The sequence below is a fragment of the Lepus europaeus genome, chromosome 10, assembly GCF_033115175.1.
Source record: "Lepus europaeus isolate LE1 chromosome 10, mLepTim1.pri, whole genome shotgun sequence".
Classification (NCBI taxonomy): Eukaryota; Metazoa; Chordata; class Mammalia; order Lagomorpha; family Leporidae; genus Lepus; species Lepus europaeus.
Window position 1 is genome coordinate 54,708,929 of NC_084836.1, and position 27,054 is coordinate 54,735,982.

Sequence of the window (27,054 nt, forward strand, 5' to 3'; positions counted from 1 at the left end):
TTAATGTACTTATATGTCATTGAACTGCACACCTAAAATGCTTAAAATGATAATTATATGGATATTTTGCCACAATACCAAAAAGCTTAAAAGAATATCTATGCCCTACATACATTTGCAAAATGCTTTCCCAAGATTAAACTTTCTCTAAATACAACACTCCTTGGAAATCCAATTCATTGATTTTCTGCCTGTTGCCTTTGAGACCTGGGAGAGTCTAAACATGAGACAATTAAAGAAGGTTGCACTGGAAGAAATGTTCTCAGTGTGTACTCTAAGGCTCTAACTTGAAGACTTTTAAGCAACTTATAACACTCAACCCTTAATTTGTGATGCAAAAGACGCCCCTTACTTCACTCTTCCTACCTGACCATCCAAAGAGTCCTTGGGGCCATAGGGTGAGGGTCTAGAAGACAGCAAGAACAACAACCAAAGAAAGCTGGTCTGTAGCCTTGTGAAGATATTATTTTTGTATTCATGCTCTGGAAAGGTACAGAGAGCTGTTGTCTGGAATATAAAATCAATCCAGCCAGCTCCTTAGTTGTGTTTACTGTTCTTTCAACATCTCTAATTGTTAACATCTGTCTGACATTGAAGTGCAAAGTCCAGAAGAGAGCAGGGCTTTCCCAGGTTTCCAAAGCAGCCTACTCAGGCATTTGAATCATAGGGAAATCAATCCATTACTGCACTCATGGATCAAAATTATATTGGCCTTTTTGGTGCAGGGATCTAAAGGCTCTGGGTGATGGCAATGCATCAATGTGTCTTCGTAACTAATATTAACATACTTTTGGGAGCAGACTATTGGACGAGGTCCTCAAAATATCTGTAGTCCCTGACTAGTAAGTCAGTCTAGAGGAGAATTCGATACTACCTTTTTCTAAGACCATTGGGGTACCGTTACTTGCATTTACTCACATTCTTGAGGATGTATAGAGCATACAACACAGAATCTGTGGAGCCGTGAACTGAATTTAAATTTCTGTGCACAACTTTCTACCTAAACGACCTTGAGCAGGAATCCTAACACCTCTGAACATTGTTCTCTAAATATTGTAGATATGCTAGGAAGGATATTAGTTTATTAAATAGATGATACAATGGATGCCAGGTGTACTGAAGCTCTAAATAATAGCTGTTCTTGTTAGAGTTTTGTAAGAGGCAGTAAATTGAAGCCCAAATAATCTTACTTGTATTCCTCCTTCAACAATCAAAACTGTAATAAACAGATATTTTAAAAACTTCCTTCTTTCTTATGCTGTGTATTTGGAGAATTCTGTTTAGATATTCGGAATAAAATTAGATGTGTGGTTTCTAGTCAGTTGCTTCTCATAACCATATTTAGGAAGTCTTTTTAATATCCATCAATTTTTTCCCCCCTTTTTGCTTTTCTTGCACAAGGCAGTTAAGAATGGAAACACTTAAGACACTGGCCATTTGGTAGTCTTTGTTGGCTTCACCTCCAGTGTTCATATGGCCTCGTTTCCTTTACTCCAGATTCATGCCAAATACTGGAAGCCTACCACTCCAATCTTTTTGAAATGGGCCTTGAGTACAAATATTGTGGGTTGTTATATTTGTCAAAGATGGCACCAGAAAGGAAGCAAAATTTTCCCAAGGTATATTGGTGATTCAGAAAGGCCAAGGAAAAACCACTCATAATAGCACTCTCTACTTATGTCCATTTTCCCCTGCTCCACAATAGCCCATTCGGCCCTGTGATCTAGAACTTAGCTTTTAATGTGTTAGCTTAAAAATTGTGAATTGTGAGCATTTTATGCCCATCTAGAGGTGCCTTATGTAGGTGTTTTACTCCCATTTTAAGAGAAAAATACCACTCTTACATGGTAGTGCTGCTTGCCCCATAGCTCCTGAACAACTACCTTGTCCACCTTAGTTCATTTGAATTTAACATGTACATTTTGTTTTTCTTTATTTTGTCTTGTATCTTGATGTCTTGATCTCTTAGATTTTTTTTTTTTTAGTTTTTAATTACCCTCGCAAGACTTCAAAAACTGCAACAACAAAACCTGTAGGAAATATCTTTTGTATTTTCATCTGAATATTTCAAATATCTTTGGTTTATATCTACCTGAATATCGTTTTTAATAGCAATAAAGCAACAGGAGTTTGAACTTCCCAGTTTGCAAAACCTGTATGTATCTGTGTATATCAGATGATATGTGATAGCCCTGAACATCTCCTTGTTTGTCCCTTAGTGTAGACAATGTGCTGTTTGTCTTTTTTTTTAGCAGTCTCCTTCTAATAAGATTAGTTTCTAATTGTCTTACCAGTATGAAATTTAATCAGTGTTAATTCTTAGGAAGCACAACTTGATACATGTATTAGCATGTGTTTCATTATGCATGTGCGTGCGTGCAATGTCTGAGTATTTACATTTTTATATTTATTAGACTTGCTCAGAAAAGAAAGGTGCTTTAAAAAGAAGCACATTTGGTAATATAAATGCAATTTATTTTTGGAAAATACAAAATTGTGACATGCTAATTGATCATGCTTTATTTTTTTTTTCTTTGAATGGGTGGATTAAAACAGGCAAATTGCTGTGTAGCCATATGATTCATTATTCACAACTTAATAAACTTCTATATACAACCAGTTCCTATTAAATACAGAAATTGAAAACCACTTTGTTTCTAAGCATGTTTACAAATGTTCTTTATGCAAACATAAGCAGTTATGAATTTGTATTCATATTTTTCCTTTTAAATATTAGATTATATATGAATTATTCTGAATTTTTTCTGCCCTGCCCACTAGAAAATAGGTTTCAAGATTTTCCTATATTGGCACATCATATGATTCATCACTATTTATGCCTGCATGACATTTTTTATATCAGTACACCCTATTTTATTTGAACAATCCTTCACTTCTGAACATTTGAGTTGTGTTCAGTCTTTGTGAATATTTGACTTATTTCTAAAGTTCTGCTATTATGGGATTACTATAAGGAAAATGCCTTCATAAATATTATTAGATCCATGTAAGATAAATCACAGTAGTGGAGTTCTAGGTCAAAAGGTCTATGCATTAGTAACATTGGTAAATATTGCCAAATCGCCCTCTTGAAAGAACTACTGTTCCATATTCCCATCTGCCATGTCTGAGACTGTTTCCTCACAGCCTCAGAAACGTGTGGATTAGTCAATTGTAGGCTTTTTAATCTCAGACATTAAAAAGTCACCTTTCATTTGTCTTTATATTTCCTATGAATGAAGTAAAGTGTTTTCTTATAATTCACATCCATATTTCATTTTCTATAAACATCACAAGTCCGTTTTCTTATGAGTTTTGGTATGGTATGTTAAAATCAAGAATCTGTCTAGAATATCTCAGATTTGGGAAAATCTTAGCAAGTGATCTCCAACTCAAACCTGTCTTTCTGTGGCCCAACTCTTGGCATATGCCCATGCTGGGTGGGATAGTGGGCTCTCCAGATTGTCCCTGAACTTCTTTCTTTGTAGAATTATTCTAATTAATGCTGAGGGAAATAAAGAGAGCATGTGATGAAGCGTTCGGATTGCTAAATTAATTTATATGGTGATGTGAGTTCCCTGATATCATTAGTTTCGATTAAACATCATTCGTGTATAAAATAATTAAGGGCTAAAGTTTATTACATGGATAAGGCCACTAAGAAAGATGAATAGGACCACCACTGCAGTAATTTACAAGCGTCTGTCTTCGCCTTTGTGGAGGGAATAGTCAGACCTGAGATGCGGTCTGAATAATTAAAGCTAGGCTTGCTCTCAGCCACACACACCAAGAGGTGAGTTTTTCAAACTAAAAGGGACCTTTAATACATGTCTCACCACACACACACACACACACAAGCCTTCGCCCCTAATTGCTTAGCAAATTACTGCCTAACTTTTTTTTTTATTGTTTTATTTTTGACAGGCAGAGTGGACAGTGAGAGAGAGAGAGAAAGAGACAGAGAGAAAGGTCTTCCTTTGCCATTGGTTCACCCTCCAATGGCCGCCATGGCCAGTGCACTGCGGCCGGCGCACCTCGCTGATCCAAAGGCAGGAGCCAAGTACTTATCCTGGTCTCCCATGGGGTGCAGGGCCCAAGCACTTGGGCCATCCTCCACTGCACTCCCTGGCCACAGCAGAGAGCTGGCCTGGAAGAGGGGCATCCGGGACAGAATCCGGCGCCCCGACTGGGACTAGAACCTGGTGTGCCGGCGCCGCTAGGCGGAGGATTAGCCTGTTGAGCCTCAGCACTGGATCTGCCTAACTTTTAAGGAAATGAGTTTGGTTCCTTTCTCCTATTATTTTCCTCTCAAGGACACATAGACCTTTCAAAACACGCATCTGAGACTCTAGCCGTTGGGATTTTTTTTCTTGTAAATAGACTATTTATCTGGTTTCCGTTCTTGCCTAGGATGTGCATGTCAAGATTTGGCCCTGAACAAAGCAGTTTGTCTTTGTTCAGAGTTGGGCTACAGGAATTGTGGATCCTCAGCAGCTGGTCACTTTACCCCCAGAAACAGAGAAGCAGTGGGTAAGAGGGATGTAGATGGCGTCAGCACTTGGCTTGGCATGTTTGGCTGGTTTTCAGGTTCTGGAGCTGAAAGGTTCTGCCCCTCATCTTCTGTGTCTTTGGTCCCAGCTGGCTTTCTGTGGGACCTTCATCTCCTCCCCACGTTGTTTGCTTGCAGTTGGAGTGAGATTGCTAAGCAAATTAAATCAGGTGCTCAAGGTCCATCTTGGGTACTAGGAAGGACACTTGGCTAAGTCTCACCTTCAGAAAGAACCTCAAATTTAGGCTTTTCCCATGTTTGCTTATGTGTGTCACAGAGGTTCACAGAAAGGGTTGCAAGGAGTAGATGTTCCTCTTATAATCTTACAGTGTGTGTTCTTGGAATAAATTGCAGTCTCTAGTACCCTAGGAATAAATTTATTTTATTTGAGAGGCAGGGGGTGGGAGGGCTGGGGCAGGGAGAGAGAGAGAGAGAGAAAGAGACACTCCTATCTATTATCTCACTCTTTTCAGTGGCTGGGACTGACCAGGCCAAAGCAGGGAACTAGGAACCAACCTAAGTCTACCCCAACATGGATGACAGGCAACCAATTCTTGAGCCATCATAACTGCTTCCCAGGATCCACATTAGCAGGGAACTGGAGGCAGGAGCTGAAGCCTGGTATCAAACCAACTTGAATATGGAATGTGGGTATCTTAATTGGTGTCTTAACTGCTAGGTCAATAGTGCTCCCCAGAATAAACACTTTTTATGTATCCTACAATTGCAAAGTACTCTTTTGGGGTAAATATGTTCATTTTAATGTAAACATTTTACATATTCTGTAATTTTGGCACCCTCGTTTTAACATTTCTTTAAAAGAAAAAAAATGAATACCAGGAGTTCCAAAATTTAACGCAGTCCAAGCCTTTCAGTTTCCAGGAAAGTCACTGATATTCAAACGAGATGTGTTATTATTTGCATCCCTTAACTAAAGCTACCCATATAATGAGACATAGCTGTGCAGATTTTTCAAGTGATATTTAGAGACATTTATAAAGAGTAGTCGGTAGTGCCAGTTGTACCTTTCCTGGTTACATTTTTAAGAGATGTGTCATTCAGTTGTCCCTAAAAAACTCTTCCATATTCTAATGCATATCACTAATTTAAAAGTTACCATTTATTAGGAACACTGTGTTCATTTGATATGGAAAAAACTTATGATTTGAAGTCATATTTTTATATTCTGTACAAAGTGAGTATGAACTTTGGTACTGGATTTTAGTTTCTTTATATAGGCAATGTGTTCAATAAGTTAGTCATATGTTATTTATAATATGCTGCAATGAGAACCTGGTGGGGCCTAATTCTGTCTTTCTCTCTGTTTAACTCACTGTCTCTGAGTTTCACAACATTGTGAAATAAGGAGATTTTACTAATTTCTAAGGCCCTTCCCAGTCCTAAACTCTCTGACCTGTAGCATGATTTCACTGTTTAAATTGTTGTAAAGGATTTCACCTGTCACGTTTGGCATTATTATGTAGTATGTCTTTATCTTATCACAAGTGTATGTTGGTCAGGAATGCATGTGATATATTCCATTATCAGGCACTTGATGAATACCTATTATGTACCAAAACATGTAGCCAGTATATGTAAGTCTCCCTCTTGCAATGAAGCTTATTTTCTAGTAGGAGGTGGGGCAGAGACAAATGCTGAACAAGTACATATAGACATTCACAGATAGCTCTAGGTACTGAGGACAAAATGAAAAGAAGTTAACAGGAAGAATGATGAAGGAAAGGGGAACAGTTAGAAGAAGGATGCTCAGAGGAAAGAGATGACTTAGCGAGATCACAACAGTGGGAGGAGACTGCTGTGCAAAGATCTAGAAGGATACTGTTCCAGACAGAGGGAATAAAAAGACTGAAGACTCTGAGAATGACCTTGCATGTTGAAGGAGCAGGAAGAAAGCCAGTGTGGCGGAAAAGTAATGGAGAGAGAAGGGAAAGATACAAGATGAGGTGAGGCCCCATTGCACTGTGCAATCTGGATGAAGACGAGATGGGAAGCCTCTAGAGAACACTGAACTGGGGAGTTATGTGATATTTTTTTTCTTTTATGTTTCAAAAGTCAACTTTGGCAGTCACATGGACAGGAAGTGAGCAAATTTCTCACCAGTGCAGGTGACTGATTATGGTGGCATAGATGAGGATGGTAGGGTGCAGGTGGTAAGAAGGGAAGGGATTTGGGACATATAGATGGTCCCCACCTAATTATGATGAGACTCTGTGTTTTCAAGTCTTAGATGGTGTGAAAAGGGATACACATTTAGTACAAACTGAACTTCAATTGTGACTTTTGATCTTTTCAGTCATAGTAAATGACAATATTTTCAACTTACGTTGTTTTTGCTGGTACATAACCCCATCATAGGTCGAGGAACATCCAGATTCAAAGAAAGAGCCAGGAAAACTTGCTTAGGATTCAGAGTAAAATGCAAGGGCAAGACGAGATCCAAGATAACTTGGTGGCCTTTGGCCTGAGTTAACTGGTTGAGTGGGAAATGCTATGTATATGTGGGGGTTTTGACAAACCAGTAATTCTATTTTGGGTATATTAAGATTGAAATGCTTTTAGAGAGTCAAGCAGAAACACCATATAGGCATTGGTGTTTCCTGAGCCTGGAGCTCAGGGGGGTAATTCATGACCATAAATATAAAGTCTTAAGGCATATCTCCATCAAATACATAAAATAAAAAAGCAGAAGAAGCAGAAGGCACTAATGGAGATTGAGAAGATATGGTCAATGAGGCAGGTGGGAATCCAGGAGCAGATACTGTGCAAAACCAGCAAGAAGAGAGACTGAGTCCTGGGATGCTGTCCAAATGTGAAGATTGAAGAGATCAGAGGATATTATAAAATAACATTAATGATGATGTATTTTCAGACATGATTTCTAAACCTTCTAACCAAAAGTGAGTACTACTTACACTGCCTTTAAAGTGTGTGCTATTTCTATAGTCTTAAACTCCAGAATGCAGACATACTTTATTTTATGCTTGCAAACAACAAACCTAAATCCAGTAAAAAGTAATTGCACTCTCACAGTGATCCAGGGAAAGAGAACAAATTGGTGTGTCCTGGGCAGCCTTCCAGCAGATTCTCATCCTAGCTGGTAGATGATTTATAGTACCCAAGAGGATTTGCCTTTTGCCATATTTCATTTTTTAAAATAAAATTTTATAGAAAGAAAGAAATCAGAAAATTCTTTGTTTTCATACTTGGTGCCAAACTGGATAATGGCACCACTGTACCCTTTTGTCATCATTTAGCATATAAAACAAGGCAACTGGTGCCTACTCAGTATGGAAAAGTCATAGAAGCTTTGTCATTCAATTGTTTCACATTTAATTTAATTACAATTCTGAACTGAATTACAACACATGGGAAGCTTCCTGTGTGCAGATAGGGCTCATCCCAGAGTGGGGCTATATGAAAGCAACATCTTTGGAAAAACTTCCTGGATAAATACAAACCAGATTTGTGCAATTAGTGATAATTATGCGTAAAAGATCAGGTGAGCAAATCTTCTCCTTTATTCTAACTCAAACTTAACAAGGAGCATTAGTTCTAAGGCCACCAGGGCCCTATTAAAGTGGTAATTTAATAAATGATATCCTAGTACTGTGAAAGAATTGGCATTTGCCCACTTGATGTGTCTGGTTTAGGGGACTAAGTTACACCTTTGGGAAGATTTACCATTTTATATTTTAAAGATGTGTTTTATATTTAATAGGTTTCATAAGTATTTTGGGAATTATTTATGCTTTCAATGAGTCATTTCTAGCCCACTTAGAATTCATCTCTAATTAATTCAAATTATAATGTGAGGACAGTGTATTTAATAAAAATATATGAAAATGAAATGAAATTTCCAGGTTTTTAAAGCTCTCCATTTGTATGATTTTCTATTCTAACAAATATGATCAATGCACAGTTGTTAAATGTTCAGGGGGTCCATGAAATCATACCAGGCCCATGTGGTGTGGAGAAGCCAGTATTTATTAAGCCTATGCTAAATAGCAAGGACTTTACATCCATCTTCCCAATTAATTCCCACAATGTTGAAAAGCATAATATCCCCATTTGAGAGATGAAAAAATGCTGAGGCTTAGAGAATTTATATGACATGTCCAAAGTAAAATGGAGAAACCAAGTTTCAAACATTTTGTGAATATAAAGCTTGTGTACTTTCCACCATATTATGTTAAGTCTCTAAAGAAGACCCTCTTTTTTATGTTTGAACTATTTTCAGGTGACTAGCTTTAGATAAACCAAAAAACATTAGGCAATCCATGAGTATAATATATTGTACATATGTACTCTGTTGGTATAAACCTTAAGAAGGTTGTACCTTCTTTTACTTATCTCCAGTTGGTTATCTTCAATGATGACAGGAAAACTAAATATGATAAATGTATGCCATCTTTATGTTTATAAAATTTGCAGTGGGCCTCCATGATTCATCATCAAAATGAGATTTAATGAATGTGTATCTCACCCTTAAGTTTGATTGACAGTATTTACAGAACACCTAACACTCAAATGATTCTGAGAACCCATAGAACAAGAGTTCAGCCTTTATATTATAATTATTATGCAGAAATATGCAGCACAAGAAGGAAGTTTTAGGGTTGAAAGACAAAAAAAGATAAAAGAAACGGGAAAAGATGATTTAATTATGTGAATTGCTTGAGGCTTTCTGGTGTTTCTACACCAAATTTAACATTTTAATTTTCAGTTGAGTTTGTAGATATTTAACAAAGGTGACAAAGCCTTCCACTTAGTTTCACAAGGATTTTTTTTGATGTAATAGAAATTTAGCTAAAATCTTCATAAGTGGGAAAAGAAGTTTCCCCTGAAATCATTTCCTGGAGGGAAGGTGATGACAAGAGTACCATCTATGGTGCTCACATATTTCAGTTTTATATTTGTTTACATAAATATGATAGTTTTCAGATAATGCACAAATGCTTTTACTTATTTCAAACAATCCATTCCTAATTGTCAAAGAAGCAAATGCCTGAGCTATTTGCTCACAATAGCCATTATGTGTTGTTTACTCTTTATATCATAGTGAATATGAGATGTTTTGTTTAGCTCGTCTAAAACAACATAGGAGTCAGCAAAGAATGCAGTTATACATAGGAGAAATGTGCAGGCAGGCCGTGCTTAAAATCAGTCCCCGAATTGCTCAGTAGATCCACCCACATGTGCATAGTCCTTCTAAGCTACTTCTTATGCAGTGAATGTTGGATAAATGGTATTCATGTCTACCTCTACATATCTGCTGAGCTGTGCTTGAGTTTTCACTTTGGACCACTGAGACAAAGTAATTTCTCAGATTGCACTTGTTTTCCAAGCTGTGGACTGCATTACCTGTTTCTTGCTTTTGACTGTCTCTAGGCTAAATTCCAATTTGTCTGAAAATGCCTCTTGATATCATGTGGCAATCCTAAATGTAGAATTTCAAAGTTTATGAATTGTATACATTAAAGGATAAATGAAGATAGATTTTCTGAAATTTTGAAATTCCTGGAATATTACAGAAGCTCTGTACCATGTTGATTCTTGCCATTGACTCTTAAGTTCCTGGTCTATCTACTGTAGGCTTCATAAGAAATCACTGAGAAGATGATGGTGATCTCCAACTTGTGTCATTGTGTGTCACCCTGTAGGATAGGAGAAGAGGGGTGGCTTGGGGTTAAAGCTTCCTTTTGGATCTCCCATTGATATGTATTTATTAGCAGTGCTTATTATAGAGATATATGTAGATAACTGTCTACTAAATGTATCTGTGTGTATGTATATATATGTATCTGTATGTATGCATCTGTGTGTATATTCCTATTTGATTTTTCTCATATGCACTGATATACAGTTGATCTAGAAATCTAAACAATGTTTACATTGAAAAATACTTGATGTCTGTCAGTATTATATTTCATATGAAAAATATCTGTTTCAAAATATATTCTAGTTCAGAATTAAATGTTTAGGAATTTCCTTCTGAGGCTTTGACTTTCTGATTTTAAAATGCCTTAAGGCAAACTACATGACAGATGAGACTGAGTCAGAGAAGGTTTCAGTTATCATAAATGAGCTTCCTCTAAGGTATTATTGCTAATAGAATTCAATATAGTTTTACATGATTACTTTCATGATTGAAGTGTCCCAAAGCAGACTCAACATTCAATAATGAAACTGACAGTGATGGAAGGAAAGGTTTCTTTTATTCTAGATGTTTGTAAATGTCAATAACTTGTTAATTGGAAAATTGGAAGAGTCCTACTGAGCATAATGCTACAAAATCAGTTCAAAATTAAACATTCACATTTTGTGGGCTTGAAATGCATTTTCCTTTATCCTAATTAACCATAAAAGTGGAATCTTTTTTTTCAGCTGAGATTTATGGGAAAAAGTACTGAAATTGATGAGATAGATATAACCCAAGGAGAGTTAGACAAGCAAGTAATTTGCAGAAAATTGTATGTCTGAATAATTTGTCTCAGAAGCAAATGAAGATAATTTGATATTTTTGGGGTTGTTAAATCTAGGTACCTGGGTTTTAATTTTTATTTTGCCACTGACAAATCATATCATAGCAGACCATTTAAAATCAATGAATTTCTCCCACTGAAAAATTAGCCAATGGTAGTTCATAGCTTAAAAAAAAAATGTGTCAAGTATCTGTGTCTTTATCATGATAGAAAGTAGAGATCTGGGTTTGGGTAGCATGGAATTTGGTCTACAATGGTCAGATCAAGTTTACTTTCTCCTCCACTAATGGTTGTTTGTTGAGCGCACTTTATTGAGACACTGTGATAAAAATCAAAAGAATGGTCTTTGGTGTCAGGCAGACCCAAGGTAGAATCCTGTCTCTGATTCTTATTAGCTGTTCAATTTTAATATGCATTTATATTCCCTAGGTTCAGTGTCTCATCAGTTAAATAGATAGATAGATAGAAGATAGGATAGTATTATTTATCAGTATAAAATTAAATTCTTGAAAAAGTTTGTGGTACAAGGTCATTTGCTGATTGCTATAAAAAGTACTTTGAAAAAGGATTTTCAAAGCTCATAGAAAATTGAATATTATGAAAGAAACTATGTGTGAGCTTTGAAATTTTTTTGCACCAAAATAAACATATCTTAATTCAATTTTTCCTTGAACTTTTTGAAGTACCCTTGGATCTGTTGCTATGGGATCCTTATGGACTCTTATCTGTCACTCATCTTCATCTACCACATAAAGGGCCCAGCATCTCTTGAACAGCAGTGGTTCAAGTCGTGGTGCATTTTTCGTGCAATTTCACCCAATCCTCAGAGCAATCCTGCGAGGTTGGTAGTATTTGCATTTTATACTTGAGGAAACTGAAGCTCAGGGAGAATGAGTAGCTTGTCCAAGGTCACATAACTAGCAATTTATAAATCAGTATGAACTGTGACAACAGTGTTACAATGAAATTTGAGTGAATTAAAAATGGTTTGAGTATTTTTCATATAAAATTCTGGCCTTGTCTGTATAATCATTGCCTCTCACTCTAAAACCAGAGAGTATCCAAAGTATGGATTTAAATAACAAAAAGCACAGATTCCCTGGCTGCTGACAGCCAAGATAAATCCTGCTTTAATCATGCATTAAAAACACGTGTCATCTGTTTGATACGTGATCATCTGCTATTGCTTGACCTAGCAATGAATTAATAAAGCAAAATATGTAACAACTCCAGTCATGTGTATGAAATATGTTACTCCCAAGGCATCCAACTGTAATCTTTGGTCTCCCGCCTCCAACCCCCTTACTAAACAAGAAGGTATTATCTCTAGAACCAGTGTATAGAGTCACTTATCCACAATTAGAAATTGGGCTTAAATTTGAGAATTTGCAAAGACTTAGTTTTTAAACTATAAACAAGTAAGGTCACATATAGGTCTTGAAATGATTCATGGCCAGGAAAGATGATTGTCTTGAGAAGAACTGTTACAGAATGTTGATAACATTGATTTCAAAAGCACTTCATGAAATTCAGAAGTTTAGCAAAGTAGTCTGTGCTTGTGTGCCTGGTGACTCTGCTGCACAGACCACTCCTGTCTGAATGCTCTCTGCTCTTGAACTTGGCTGGATGTACAGAAGGCCTTGGAGATTAAGGACAGGCAAGGCAAACTCACTGATCTCCCTACCAACCTCCCAAGTCATCACCATTTTCTTCATTGTGTTGTTGGAAGTCTACTGGTCCAAGATTTATTCCCCCTGTCCTCCCATTTCCAGCCACATGAACACTCATGAGAGATATGAAATATTGTTAGCACAGGCTATGAACTTGTTATCTAGAATACTAAAAGAGAGCAGAGACTGTCCCAGTATTTATGCATTTTAAGATGATAAACCACTTGTAGGAACCAGTTCATAAATGCTCTATCAGTAGAGAATGGTTGACAAAGGGTGAGAGTCAGAGAGATAAATTTAGCCAGAATTCATCTCCTATAGTGCTTGGAGGTTCTTGGCTACAAGACATTCTTTCAAGTGATTTGTTTATGTGCTGGAAAGAACCTTGAATCTTATCTCATAAATTAAACCAGGGATTCATGATAAGGAAGTGAGAGATAAAACTTGCGTGTGATGGTTTTTTTTCTCTATAGTGAAATTTCTGGAGATCTTCAAATGTAGCCTTAAAGTGCCTGTATCACACAGGATACCCAGTAGTGACAGCTATGTGTAGTTGTGCATTCCATAAATACACACAGACAGAATTCCAGAAAAGCATATTTGAATCAAATTTTAGTAAACAACCTATTATAGTTGTTAAAAACTAAAAATTTTTTAAAAGTAAATAAAAAGGGATCCCTTAAAAATGAAGAGTAGTATAAAGATGTATGTTAAAGCCTCATTTTTAAACTTTGCTTCAGGATAAATTTAGACAGACTATTCCATCACTGTAAGCCTCTGTATCTGCATTTCAAGTAGAGTAGTTGTAACTGTCCAGTTACATGTTGCAAGTATTGATAATGCGCATGAGGCACCAAGTGCAGTACGAGGCGGTGACACACCCACGCCATTCCAGGCTTTAATGCAAGGGTAGCACTGTTTCAGACTAACCATGCACCTACTATTGAGGAGGAATAATGTTAAATTTTTCATTGAAACCAGAACTCCATTTATAAAATGATTCTGTCCATTTTGTAATTTTAAGTTTTGTTGAGTATGAGACTAAATAAAATCACATACAAAAAGGACTTGTATTGTGCTGGCATATAGTGAGTGATATAAAAGTATCAGCAATAATTATTTATGGGATTATTAATGTTGACATCTGCAGTTTTTTGTTGACTTAAGTATGCTTAAACTACTTATTCAAGTAAGCACAAACTAAGAAGTAAAGAAAGGACTGTAAGAATTTATGTGTATTATTATTTATGTGTATTATTACTTGAAGGGGAAGCCAATAATATGATTATGTAATGAAAGAAACATCTAAGAATAATATATGGCTACAATCACAACCTCAGTTTTCTTCTTATAACTTGCCTCCTTTACATACAACCAGGGGTTGTAACCTAGGGTTTGCTTTTCCTTCTGTTTACTTTTTACTCTGATACCTTCTGACTTAATATATTTTTTGTCTAACCACAAAGACCTATCTCTTGTTTCATTGCTTTGAAAATTATGAAAATAGATGCCTGGAAAAATATTTTGGTGGTTTTTGTTTGTCTGTTTGCGCTTTGGAGCACTGTTTCTAAGGCCACTATAAACTCAAGACATGAAAAAGAAGTTCAGGGTACCAAGGTAGATCTGGGTGCATATAGACCATAGTATATGGCCCATGTATCTCCATCAGGTCAATGACCACAGAAGAACAATGTGAGCTCCTAACTCCAAACTGACTCAAGGCATGATGATGAATATACAGTATGCGTTTCCCCTTTTTATAATCCATGATGTTAGAGACAGAGGCAGACTTCCCATTTGGGAAGACTTGTAAACTGAATCTAAACTATGGTGGTGTTACTTTATTTTCCAGTTCCATTTAGAATTTACCAGCCATAATAACTATCTGACCATGTGTTTGTATAATCTGCATGCAGTTTGTTTCAGTTTATGCTGGCTAACAGAAAAATAAATAAAGAAAAATCACAGCAAGAAACTAAACCAGGCTTTTTAAAGGTGCATTAAATTATAAAATGTCATGCCACTCATTGTCAGAGAAGCCTGCCTTCTCAATCCTTACCCTAGGCAGGAAGCCTCCTCCCCACAGATTTACATGGAGCATTATTTTTTCTAGTGGTACCAATGGTCATTCACATACTTCACAAGATTTAAAGCTCCTAAAATGGAGTCATCCTGAAGGTTTTGTGTGTCCTCTTGTTTTTCATCAATCTTGGCCTTATTCTTTTTTTTTTTTTCCTTATCTTATAGATGAAGAAAGTGAAGCTACAAAATATTTAGTAGTTTCCCAAATTAGTTTATAAATGCTTATTTATTTTGTCTTTTTAAAACTTTTATTTAGTAGATATAAATTTCCAAAGTACAGTTTATGGATTACAATGGATTTTTCCCCCCATAACTTCCCTCCCACCCGTAACCCTCCCATCTCCCGCTCCCTCTCCCATCCCATTCACATCAAGATTCATTTTCAATTCTTTTTATATACAGAAGATCAATTTAGTATATATTAAGTAAAGATTTCATCAGTTTGCCCCCACACAGAACACAAAGTGCAAAATACTGTTTGAGCACTAGTTATAGCATTAATTCACATTGAACAACACATTAAGGACAGAGATCCTACATGAGGAGTAAGTGCACAGTGACTCCTGTTGTTGACTTAACAAATTGACACTCTTGTTTAAGGTGTCAGCAATCTCCCCAGGCTCTAGTTGTGAGTTGCCAAGGCCATGGAAGCCCCCTGAGCTCGCCGACTTTGATCTTATTTCGACAAGGCCATAGTCAAAGTGGAAGTTCTCTCCTCCCTTCAGAGAAAGGTACTTCCTTCTTTGATAGCCCGTTCTTTCTACCGGGATCTCACTCACAGAGATCTTTCATTTAGGTCCTTTTTTTTTTTTTTTCCCCCAGAGTGTCTTAGCTTTCCATGCCTAAAATACTCTCACGGGCTCTTCAGCCAGATCCAAATGCCTTAAGGGCTGATTCCAAGGCCAGAGTGCTGTTTAGGACATCTGACATTCTATGAGTCTGCTGTGTATCCCACTTCTCATGTTGGATCGTTCTCTCCCTTTTTTATTCTATCAGTTAGTATTAGCAGACACTAGTCTTGTTTAGCAACTATCACACTCAAGATTTCTAAATATAGAGGTCTGTGCAGTGATATCATGTAAAAGGACTCTTGGAAAACCCTGACTGAAAAGAGGTCTTTTATGACCTTGTCTAAATATGATCAGAGTCGGCAAACTTGGAAGGCTTCCATAGCCTTGGCAACTCATGACGACAGCCTAGGATGGTTACTGGCGCCATAAACTAGAGTGTCAATTTGTTGGGTCAACAACAAGAGCCACTGTGCACTTGCTCCTCATGTGGGATCTCTGTCCTTAATGTGCTGTACATTGTGATTTAATGCTATAACTAGTACTCAAACAGTATGTTTCACTTTGTGTTTCTATGTGGGTGCAAACTGTTGAAATCTTTATACTAAATTGATCTTCTGTATATAAAGAGAATTGAAAATGAATCTTGATGCAAATGGCAGGGGAGAGGGAGCGGGAGAGGGGAGGGTTGCGGGTGGGAGGGAAGTTATGGGGGGGGAAGCCATTGTAATCCATAAGCTGTACACTGGAAATTTATATTCATTAAATAAAAGTTAAAAAAAAAAAAAAACCCGGACTGAAAAGAAAGCTCCATCTTTTAAAGTAGGCATTACATTAGAAATGCAAAATAAATAAACCTAGACAAGGAGCAAAAAAAATATGTGATTTAAGATATAAAGTTTCAAGTCAGGATCTGCTATGGTAATGAACATGAGCTTTATGGAACAAAGTCCAGCCCTCCAGAAATTGTGCTTCTTTGGTGATGAGCAGGTCTCTGCTGTGACTCTGGCTCATGTGTCCTTGCTGGGAACAAGATTAGGAAGAAGCAGAAGAATTACCATTTCTGAGTCAGACACATTAGCAATAGCAATGCCAGAGGCAGAAAATATGCAATTTCATGCTCATTAATTTCAGAGCAGATTTACAAATTAACCTGGCTAGAGATAGTACAAGTCCAAAAGGCCTGCAGACGTCACCGAGCAGCACAGTTGCCACCACCACTTCCACAAGGTTGACCAGATGCTCCATTCATATGTACAAATCAGATGTCAAGGTCTGATCTGGAGACTTTCCTGGTTCAAAGAGAGCTATGTAGCTGGAAGAAAGCGATTTTGCATCTGATGGAACAGCATGGAAGATGTGCCACAGAAAATGCTGTCCCATGTCCCCGTCAAAAGACAGGGTATAACATCTCATATTTACCCTTTACTAGCTACAGGATAGTGACTCAACACCATTTCTTCTTTCCACGCTAGGCAATGTATAAATTGACTAATAGATTATGATTGCAATATATCAGTTGCCCCAGTTAAACTGACCTTAGATTTATCCAGTTACCCCCATAATTTAGCCATTTGGGATCTGTTGAATGTTTAAAAAAGGTGGAATTCGTGGAAAAACCTCACATTACATCAGTTCCATTTCCTTTAAAAAAAAAGGTTTCTTTCTTTATTTGAAAGGCAGAAAGAGAGAAATGTCTTCCATCTGCTTGTTTACTTCCCAAATGCCCACAATAGCTGGGGCTTGGACGTGCTTAAACCAGGAGCCTGTTATTCCGTCCAGGTCTCCCACATGGGTGACAGGGACTGACGCACTTGAGCCTTCACCTGCTGCCTTCCAGGGTTTGTATTAGCTGGAAGCTGGAAACAGAAGCAGACCTGGGACTTAAACCGAGGGATTATAACGTGGGAGGCATGCATCCCAAGTTGCAGCTTAACCACTATGCCAAATGTCTGTCTTGTTGCATTTCATTTTGAAGAATTAATTCCATAATACTTTTATAATTGCAGTGTTTGAGACCTGAAGTACTACTGTGTTTGCTGATCCTACTGGTATCTGTCACTGTCACAACCAGGAGAGCCTTTAGATCAGGGGTATCCTCACTACCTGTGCAATTGCTATAGGTCATATCAATTGGAGCAGGGTTTCGCAAACATTAATGTGCATATGAATCACCTGAAGAATCTGTAACTGCACACTGTGATTTCCTAGGTCCACTGGGGGCCCAAGGTTCTGCATTTACATTTTGAGAAGCAAAGAGTTAGATATCAGAAAAGATACTCTTGTAAGATAGGCCTACAATAACATGAACTGTATGGTTGGTATTCTTTTTAGCTGGAACAGGTAATCATTGAAATTCCGTGTGATTGGTTAATTATTAATTAATATAATTTTAGAAGACATCCTAGCATTGTGAAGAAACCACCAGACATCTCAAAATGAAGCTGTGCTCTTTTTGGATGATGGATTTTTAATGTTCAAAAAGCAAGAGATCTAGTCCCTTTAAGAATATGAAGCACATCTGTGTCTGAATTATAAAACTATAAGGAAACCTGCAGTGTCAAGAATAAACATTAATGCCATGCAGATGCAAAACAACCAACAAAAGGGATGGAAGAGGGGGAAATTCTCCCTTAATAGGAAAAAGACTATAATGGAGCAGCATGCTGCCTCTGCTTCCTAGCATCTAGCTCAGGTGCATCCCTGCTGCCTTTTGGTTGACACTTGGCTGAGTGGGCCGCCTTATCAGGTTAGGGAAGGAAATGAAATTAATTCATCTTCTATGATAGTTTGCAGGCAGCTATCTGGTTTATAGTCTTGGCATGCCAAATCAGTAGAGCTAAACCCTATGTTGGACCTTAAGCCTTTAACTTAAAATAGAACCAGAGTGCTCTTCTTCTGTTTGGCCCTAGAAAAATAAAGCTGTTTTAATCATGAATGAAGAATGGTTTTGAATTGATGAAGGGACACTTGAGCATATCTTTCAGTTTGTATTTCTTTAAATATGTGGAGCATTGTGACTGTAGTTTTATATAATTTTAATAAAAAGAGAAAGACATAATTAAGTCCTGTTGTCAAAACCCTTTGGCAACTATCCTTCAAGAAATCTTGCTTAAATTTTAGAGTGTGCCATCCAACTACCAAGGCAATAAACTTAACTGTGGGGCTGGTGTCCACAAGAAGGAACCACAACAGGTTCATGCTGGACTGGGCTGAGAAGTTCACAGGGCCTGAGGAATAAGAAATCATGGCTCCCCACCAGACAAAACTTGCATGTCAGCTGAAAACCTAAAATGGCTTGTTTCTTGATTTTATGGTTTCAGATTTCAGGATCAGTTCACTATGCTAGATCTCCTTTTCTCTTGCTGTGCCCCACCTCCACCATTCCCTAAGCCCGTGCACATTGTCCTCCTCAGGTAATGAAGCATCACATTGTAGTCTGAAACCTATGAAGTAACAAGAATTCCACAATTGTCCTTCCACCTAAAGTTTTGATATCCTTCATCCATTTTGATTCTTAGGCTGCACGCAGTAGGCACAGTAGGTGTAGTAGGCACTAGCAGTTGTGGAATTGGATTGAATTCTAGGGACGGATTATTCCCTTCACAATGGCTTTGCTTTTGTTTGCTTATGGAAAACAAAGCCTTCTTCTGAGTTCCTAAAGATATGCATGAGCATTGTGGCTTGAGCTGCCTGTCTCCTGCTGCTAAGAAATGGTCATAATGTTTAACTGCATGAAATGTCTTTTTTTTCTAATCAAGAAGTTAAGGGATCTGCTGGCTTAGCAGGTGCCTCAATTGTGCATAATTGGTTGCTAGGAATTGTTTTGCATAGGCTGATTAGTCTCAGCCAAAGGAAATTTTTTGTTTGTTTGTTTCTTCAGCATTGCCCTGAACACAGCTAGAGCTTCCAGAAACGGTAGTCATATCCAGTTCCTTTGGTAAGCAGAGACCCTGGGAATGGCAGAGGTGGGAGATGGAGACAAGCAGCAGCCTAATTACACCTGGATGTTGTTTAAAGACAGACAACCCCTGGAGGATAACAGAATAGGAAAGAACTTGAATCCCTTCCTCAATTAGGATTCTCCCATCTCCAACTTCAGCTTTGTTAGTGATACGTAGTGCAACCTTGCTTATAAGGTGCCTGCTGTTTGTTTTCCAAGTTGATAAACACCCGCTTCACTTGGAATATGTACTCAAAACAAATGATCTGTTTGGCACATGAAGAGACTGGCCAAATCGGGAGAATGAGACAGACAGATGGTCCCGCATTGTTCTTCTTTAAGTCTATGCTTGACTAAGTCCTTTCTATGCCTCTGTCACCACATCAATTCTCACTGTTAATGGAGGGCATTTTCCCCAGCCTCATGGGACATCACTGTACAGGGACCCACATTCTTCCTTGTTATGATCAATATGCATGCCCCTAGCAGTGGGAGACCACCTTGTGACAGTGATTCACCAGCTACTAAGGTGTCAGTAGAAAAGGCCAGCAGTTCTGACACCCAGAGATGCCCTTCATGACTATTTGCAGTACTTATTTCATTGAGCAGTAGCTCACCAGATGAATGCCAGCTTTCCCTCTATACTGACTTCCAGTAAAGATCCTTTGTTAAAATCCTCCACCATCAAAGTCAAGGCTGAGTCTGGTGTGAGGATCAAAATTCTTCTGTTTAAATGAATTATTTTAAAGAATGTTTGATAAATCCTTCTGTAAGACTGAATGAAAAAGAAAGAAAATATGTTTTAATATCAGCGAATAAAAAGTCATAGACTTTTAATTTACAGTGAGTCAGTATGTTTAATAGCTTTTGGATGAGGACATGACTTTAAAAGCATTAGACTATAAACCTTGGAAAAAGAAAACCAGAAGTAAAAAAGAGTGGAGTTTATATACTGCAGGTTGGTTCTTTACAACAAATACTCTGGTTTGAGAGGTTACATACAATTCAGTCAACCATCAGCAAATATTTAATGAAGACTTAGTATGTGCCAGCTGGTGATATATATGTAGATATGCATATAGTCTACTTTCTATTCCTCTTCTTATTTGATATATTTTTATTCATTTATAAAACTGTATGGAACTTGAAAGTCTAGTTAATATCTCCCTGATGAAATAAAGTATTAACATAGATCCTATATTTCAATCACCTTTAAGGCCCGTACTGGGGAACAATGAGTTGTATTGATATTTGTTTTAAATTTTTATCTTCATAAAAGTGAACTGGAAAGGGGCTAGCATTTGGCATAGCTGTTTAAATTCCACATTGGAGTACCTGGATTCAATTCCTTGCTTTGACTTCCAGTTCCAGTTTCCTGCTAATTCAGGTTCTAGGAGACAGTAGTGATGGCTCAAGTAATTGGATTCTTGCCACTCACTTGAGAGACATGGACTGAGTTCCCAGCTCCTGGCTCCAGTTTGACCCAGTCCTGGTCATTGCAGGCATTTGAGGAATTAAGTAGGGGATAGGAGTGTTCACTCACTCTTTGTCTTGTCTTTCAAATAAATAATTTTCCAATGAATTAAAAGTATAACTAAGTCCTATTGTACCATTTTAAGTGTTCTTCCATTACAAATATGTGGAGGAAGGGGAAAATGAGATTTGTAGACACACACGAAGATTTTCCTATGGTGACTCATTACATTCTCCATAGGGATTGATTGGCATGTATGGTGTGTGTGGCTACTTATTTTTGTGATACAGAAACATGTGGACCAAATGACCTGTGAAAGCTCATTGTCTGTCCAAGAAGTAGTAAGATAAAGAGGAATGAGCTTTGATTGAAAAAAATAATAATTCAATCTAGACCCAATTTAAATGTATATCCCTCTATATATTTGCAACTGTGGGCCTCAGTTGCAACTGAATCAAAGAATCAAAATCAAAGAATAGTCTCAACTGTCCCTGATAGGCGTGACATTCTTGGATATATCTACAAGTCTTCAGTAAGAGCCATATGAGAAGATCACAATAGAAGCTTCCATAGCTCTTCACAACATTGCGCTGAAGGATTCAAAATGCACTCTATACATTCTTGTTGTTTAAGATCCTATTAGGGGGCCATTGATCACTGATTTATTCAATGTCTTGTCTTCATTTCTATTTTCAAAGTTTGAATCAACAGTTGCGTTTTACTAAATCACATCAAGGGAGCTGATGTTCATTCCATTGGATGCTTTTTTATAAAAGTCCCATAGTGCCTCATATGTGTAAGCAAAGAGCAATTCTTGAAAACTAAGTTCCCTAAAAGGCAAGGGTTAAGTAGTATCATGCCACTCTGTTGCTATGATCTCCTTAACTCCTGTGATAAATATTGCCAAGGTTCTGCCTCACCTCCATTATGAATTTTTGCTGATTGACTTTGGCAAGCTATTCTTAGATAATATTGAACTTCAGTCTGGTTATTTAACCAACAACTTTTGGCTTCTAGATAATTTGCCTATGATCATTAAGGACACTGTTGATGCTGGGACTGAGATTGGGGATGGGGAATAGGGTGATGTAGAGCTGGCCAGGCGGCCATCTATAATTCAGTTTCAACCTTTTAAGAATGTGCATGACTAGACTGGCTTGGCTTTAAATCAAGGAAATTGCTTTCAAATATGAATGAGAAAACCTTTTACCAGAGTTGACTACTTCTATAATGCAAGCTGGGTAAATTCCTAAAGAATTGGTTCCTTAAAAGAAAATTAAGTACAGATAACCTCAGAGTCTCCTGGGCAAATATCTCATTGCCCTTTAAGAAAATCCAACACTGGATTCAACTCAAAACTTTAATTGGCTAGACTCTTGACAAATCAAAAACTGAGGAAAGCATTTAGACTTCCAAGGTATTGTCCCTGAACCTGATTATTATGACCTTTATCACCTTGCTCAGTGCTCGATACTCATAAATATACCAATTTTGGGATAATGAAACATAATTTTAAAGCAGTCTTGCAAATAATCTTAGTTGTTAACATAAAGTGAGTAATTTTAATAGGAGATATATGAAGCATATTGCCTGATTCTTAAATTAGCTGTGATAAATACAGTCAAATCCTAAGGTGCAAATGAAGGGGCAAAGGAGACATTTGCAGAGTGTGGTTACGTTTTGTTTCATGGTTATAGATTATATTCAAAATTGTGTATGCAAAGAGAAGAATCAAAGTCCTAAGGTACGGCCTCTAAAGCAACAAGGATGACATAATTGTATTAATAACTGAAAGTTGATGGTTTTTCTTTATGTTTGGAAGTATATAAAGAAGTGTGTGACAAATGGAACATAAGCATGGCCAGTGTGATTTCTAATTTTTAATTTTATTGCAGTTTACAGCATTGTTAATCTTCTCTCTTTGTCATTGTTCATAAAGACCTTCTAGGTTTTGAGAAGAAATTGTGAACCCTTTTAACCAGGTGTGCATAAGAAGAAAGAAGTTCCTCAATACTGGAACACAGACCACTTAATTGGGAGAATTAATGTGTTCAGATGATAAAGCCTTGTTGCTGAATTAAATCCTTGTTATATTTAATACCTTGCCAGGCAATGTGGTTACTTTTAATACTTTAATGATTTCCTGTTAAAACAACAACGACCTTATATTGTGGCATGAAGTAGCATTTGAGTCATCTAGCTTCACTGAATATATTGATAATCATTCTACATTGTATTTACTCAGATCATATACATCTTATTCTTGATATTTTAAGGTTGTTTCTCAGCTATCTCTTGTACTTTATGCAAACATCCCCATCTAAACTAGGGAGAATTATTTTTTATATTTTAACCCTAATGATTCCACCATACATTACTACTGTGTATTTCAAGTCAGATTAAATCCTTTTCTAGGTCAAAAAATCACTTAGGATTTGATGGTCCACCATGTCTATGATCTTGACACCCAGTGTCATCAGTCATTCAGCTTCTTGCCTAATGCTCACAGCCACACTGAGCTTCCTACCTTCTGTCTTTTCAGTTGCTCTTTTTGTCCCTCTGCAAGTTATTTTCATCTCTTTCTAAGAGAGGACAAATCAGTTCATTTCAAGATACATCTTTTGCCAAGCCATCATTCCTTTGCTATTCTCAGCCTGGCTCTCTGGTCTTATTTATTTCTGAACATCCCTACACCTGTGCTTTGCACTGGAGGGCAATTCACACATCCAGCAAGAAGCTACTAACTCTGTGTGTCTTTATTCTGCGATACTAATACTTCATCATCTGCTTACTGGAAATACTAATTTGTTTTCATTTCCTTTGTTCTTCTACCTGGTTGTTCTTAACACCCATTGAGCCATTTTATTCTTTGGTCTTTCTATAACATATATTCACTGATACTCATTTATCAATGAATATAGGAGACAAATAATTTATATTTTACATTTGCATACTTCCTAGCCATTTTATAAATGTCTTCACATGCTTACCAGCTTCTGATCCCAACAACCCAAAGAAGTAGGTGAGAATTTTATTCCTCTTCTATAGGAAATTGAAATGATATCCAAACATTTTCAAAGACTTGTCCCATACCTAACTCAAGGTTAGGATGAGGTCTACCAACTCTTTCTACTGTACCATATCACCTCTCTCTGGCAGAAGGATTGCAATCCATTAAAGATCTTCACGCACTAGAAACTGGATGGAAATTAACCAAACCCTTCATTGTACCTTTGCAGATGAGAGTCCCTACACTAAATCCGCCAGCCAGACAAAGCCGCCTGATGGAGCATTGGCTGTGAGGAGACAGAGCATTCCAGGTTAGACCAGACTGTTGGATTTTTCAGCTGTTTTACTTTTGAATCCTGTTATTTGGTGATCTGAAATAATTCCAACTTGGTAATAAAAATCATGTTATTTCCTACAGTGTGGCCTGCATTCTACACCGCTTGTTCAAACAATAATCACAAAAGCTAAACTTTAGAAAAACTTGCCAATGTATGTGAATTCATCTTGTAATCCAACGTTGTGGAAGACCTTGTAAAATGACTTGAATTTATATCAACTGTCACTCATTTACTTCCTCTCACCTCCGTTTTCAGGGCATGACTTTCACAGCAGCATCTATCTCTTTGCTTAGACATACTCCTCAGAACAAAAGTGTTCAAAATTTCAGTAGCAGATCATGTATGCTGAATGAAAATTACTCCTTTCTTCTCATCTCTTTGAACTTGCATTTGCTTCCTATGAACTACTCTTGTAAATTTCCTGGACTTTTGTTTCCTTAGAAAGGTGTGATTTGGATTCTGGTAATACAATAAATAGTATCTATAGTTTTTCAACAAGACATTTTGGAGAAATGTCTTAAAATGTCTGTACTCTAAAACTTCAATATTTACAAGCTTTGATCTTAAGAATGACACAAAAGCATGTAAGTTCTCAAATTAAAAGGGGAAGGAAATTTAAAACTTTATCTAAACTAGGTAACTCATGGAAAAACTCTTTATAGAAGCAATTGTACATAAGAAAAGCATTAAAAGCATTAATATGTTTTTCAAAAATATGTGCTTATAGATTTTAAACAAACTATTTGTGTACAGCTAAAGCTTAACTATAGGATTTCAGAGTACAACAGTTTTAGCAATTCAGGAGAAATAAAGCAGTGTTTCTGACATTAAGTTGAATGGTTTGGCAAATCTGTCAGTGAAAATGGGAATTTTCCATTTGAATAAAGAGCAGAATGAGTCCAACTTTAGAGCATTTCTTTTCATGATTATTTATTTTTGTAAGAATGACATGGTTACTTTTATTCTGAAGGCTTAGATTTATTGTGAAAGTATATGATTTATAAACGATATATGAATCTTTGTTTTGGTGCCTTGAAGATGCTTCAGTCACTTGAATTCTGTAATTTGATGGCCTCATTTAGTGAGAAGATATGTTTTTTCCATCCTATACAAGGTCATTAGTGTCAGTCACATTTAGAAAAACACCTGCAGTCAGCCATGGACTAGATTCTCTGCTTTCTCCTTGTCAGTATTAAGAAAATACCGAATGTTTGAAGTCAGGAATGTCAGTTACCCACTAATTCTCTCTTTGCTTCTCCACATTAGCTGGTACTCAGTTTCCTCTGTTGAAAAGAGACAAGAGACTTCCCTCTGCCTTACTACTTTCTGTGATTTTAGACAAACACACTGTTATCAATGTTTTCCAGCCAGAGGGTTAAAATGCCAATGTTTAAAAGCTGATTGTTACTGTTATATGAAGGGAAAAATTAATGAGCTTCTGGGAAACTGCTTCCTGTCCAGTAACTTGGGAGTTCTGAGTCTTTCCTGTCTTGCTTCAATGTACTCTGAATGCTTGTTCTGACAACGAAGAAGGTAGTGCTCCCAGACCTTTGGACAGGAAGTCACTTCCAGAGAGATCTATCACAGCACTGGGAAGTCTTGTCTGGACAGCTGCCAAGTCTACCTTTGTCCCTGTGCAGTGCACATGTGAGCATCAAATGCACAGAGGAGAAGGTCAAGTAAAGGCGTGCTCTATGTTATTTGCTGGAACTTCCACGGAGAAATCCCACAATTGGCTTCCAGTTGACTAGGTTGCACCACATTGAGCTGTAAGAGCTGAATGCAATTTTACAGCCTTGGTCTCTTTCTCCTATGCTCGTGTCCCAATACTACCTTGCTAAAGATATTATTACTGTGTTGGTAACAAGGAAAGATGTATTGACAGAAAAGCACACCACACAAAAGAAAGCTTACAGAGAGCTCTATTTCTTTACCAGCCCCTGAGCTTTCTTCTAAATTTTTATTTATTTATTTATTTATTTGAGAAACAGAAAAAGACACACAGAGGAGCTCCCAAACTCAGATTCACTCCCCAAATGCCCATAACGGACAAGGATGGGTCAAGCTGAAGCTAGGAGCCCAGAGCTCAATCCAGGTTTCCCATGTGAATGACAGGGACCCGGCTACTTTAGCAATCACCCCTGCTTTGCAGGATCTGCGTTGTTGGGATCAGGAACAGAGCTGGAACTTGAACTGAGGTACTCTGATGTGAGATGTGTGTGTCCTAGCCAGAGTCTTAATCGCTGACCAAATTCCTGCCTCCCAGCCCCTGATCTCAGTGCAGAAGAACCTTCTGAGACAGATGTGTCCCCTGAAGTATTAACTACCAGCCCCCAACAGGGACTAAGCCAATGCAAGGAGACTGAAACCTTAAAGGAGCTAGATGACATTCATCATCATTTATCCCATAGCTCTATTCCCAAGGATCCAATGGTAGTGACTGCAATTGACCATTTGTGTGAATAATTTCTTTGATGAATGGGTGGGGGCATAGTGGAGGAAAAGGGTAATGGCAAGCTTCTCAATTCAAGTCTTATAACACTGTAACTCATTCTTTGAAACTGATTCTACAAATATAGATCTGGTGCTTCCTGGACCAAATGTCCATATACATAGGTGAGATTCTGAACATGGACTCCAGTATTTTCATAGCATAATTAACAATAACTTTTACCAATTCTGTCCTATAGAAGTAAGC

The 27,054-nt window shown here is 37.4% G+C and overlaps 1 protein-coding gene across 4 annotated transcripts in view; it reads left to right on the top strand.

Moving 5' to 3' along the window:
• GRIP1 (glutamate receptor interacting protein 1) overlaps window positions 1-27,054 on the top strand; it is a 434,525-nt gene that overhangs the window by 203,240 nt on the left and 204,231 nt on the right. For all 4 annotated transcript variants that reach the window (XM_062202081.1, XM_062202082.1, XM_062202083.1 and 1 more), the window contains exon 2: window positions 24,249-24,329. In XM_062202081.1, coding sequence (XP_062058065.1) covers window positions 24,249-24,329 — 81 coding nt within the window. The remainder of the gene's footprint in view (window positions 1-24,248; window positions 24,330-27,054) is intronic.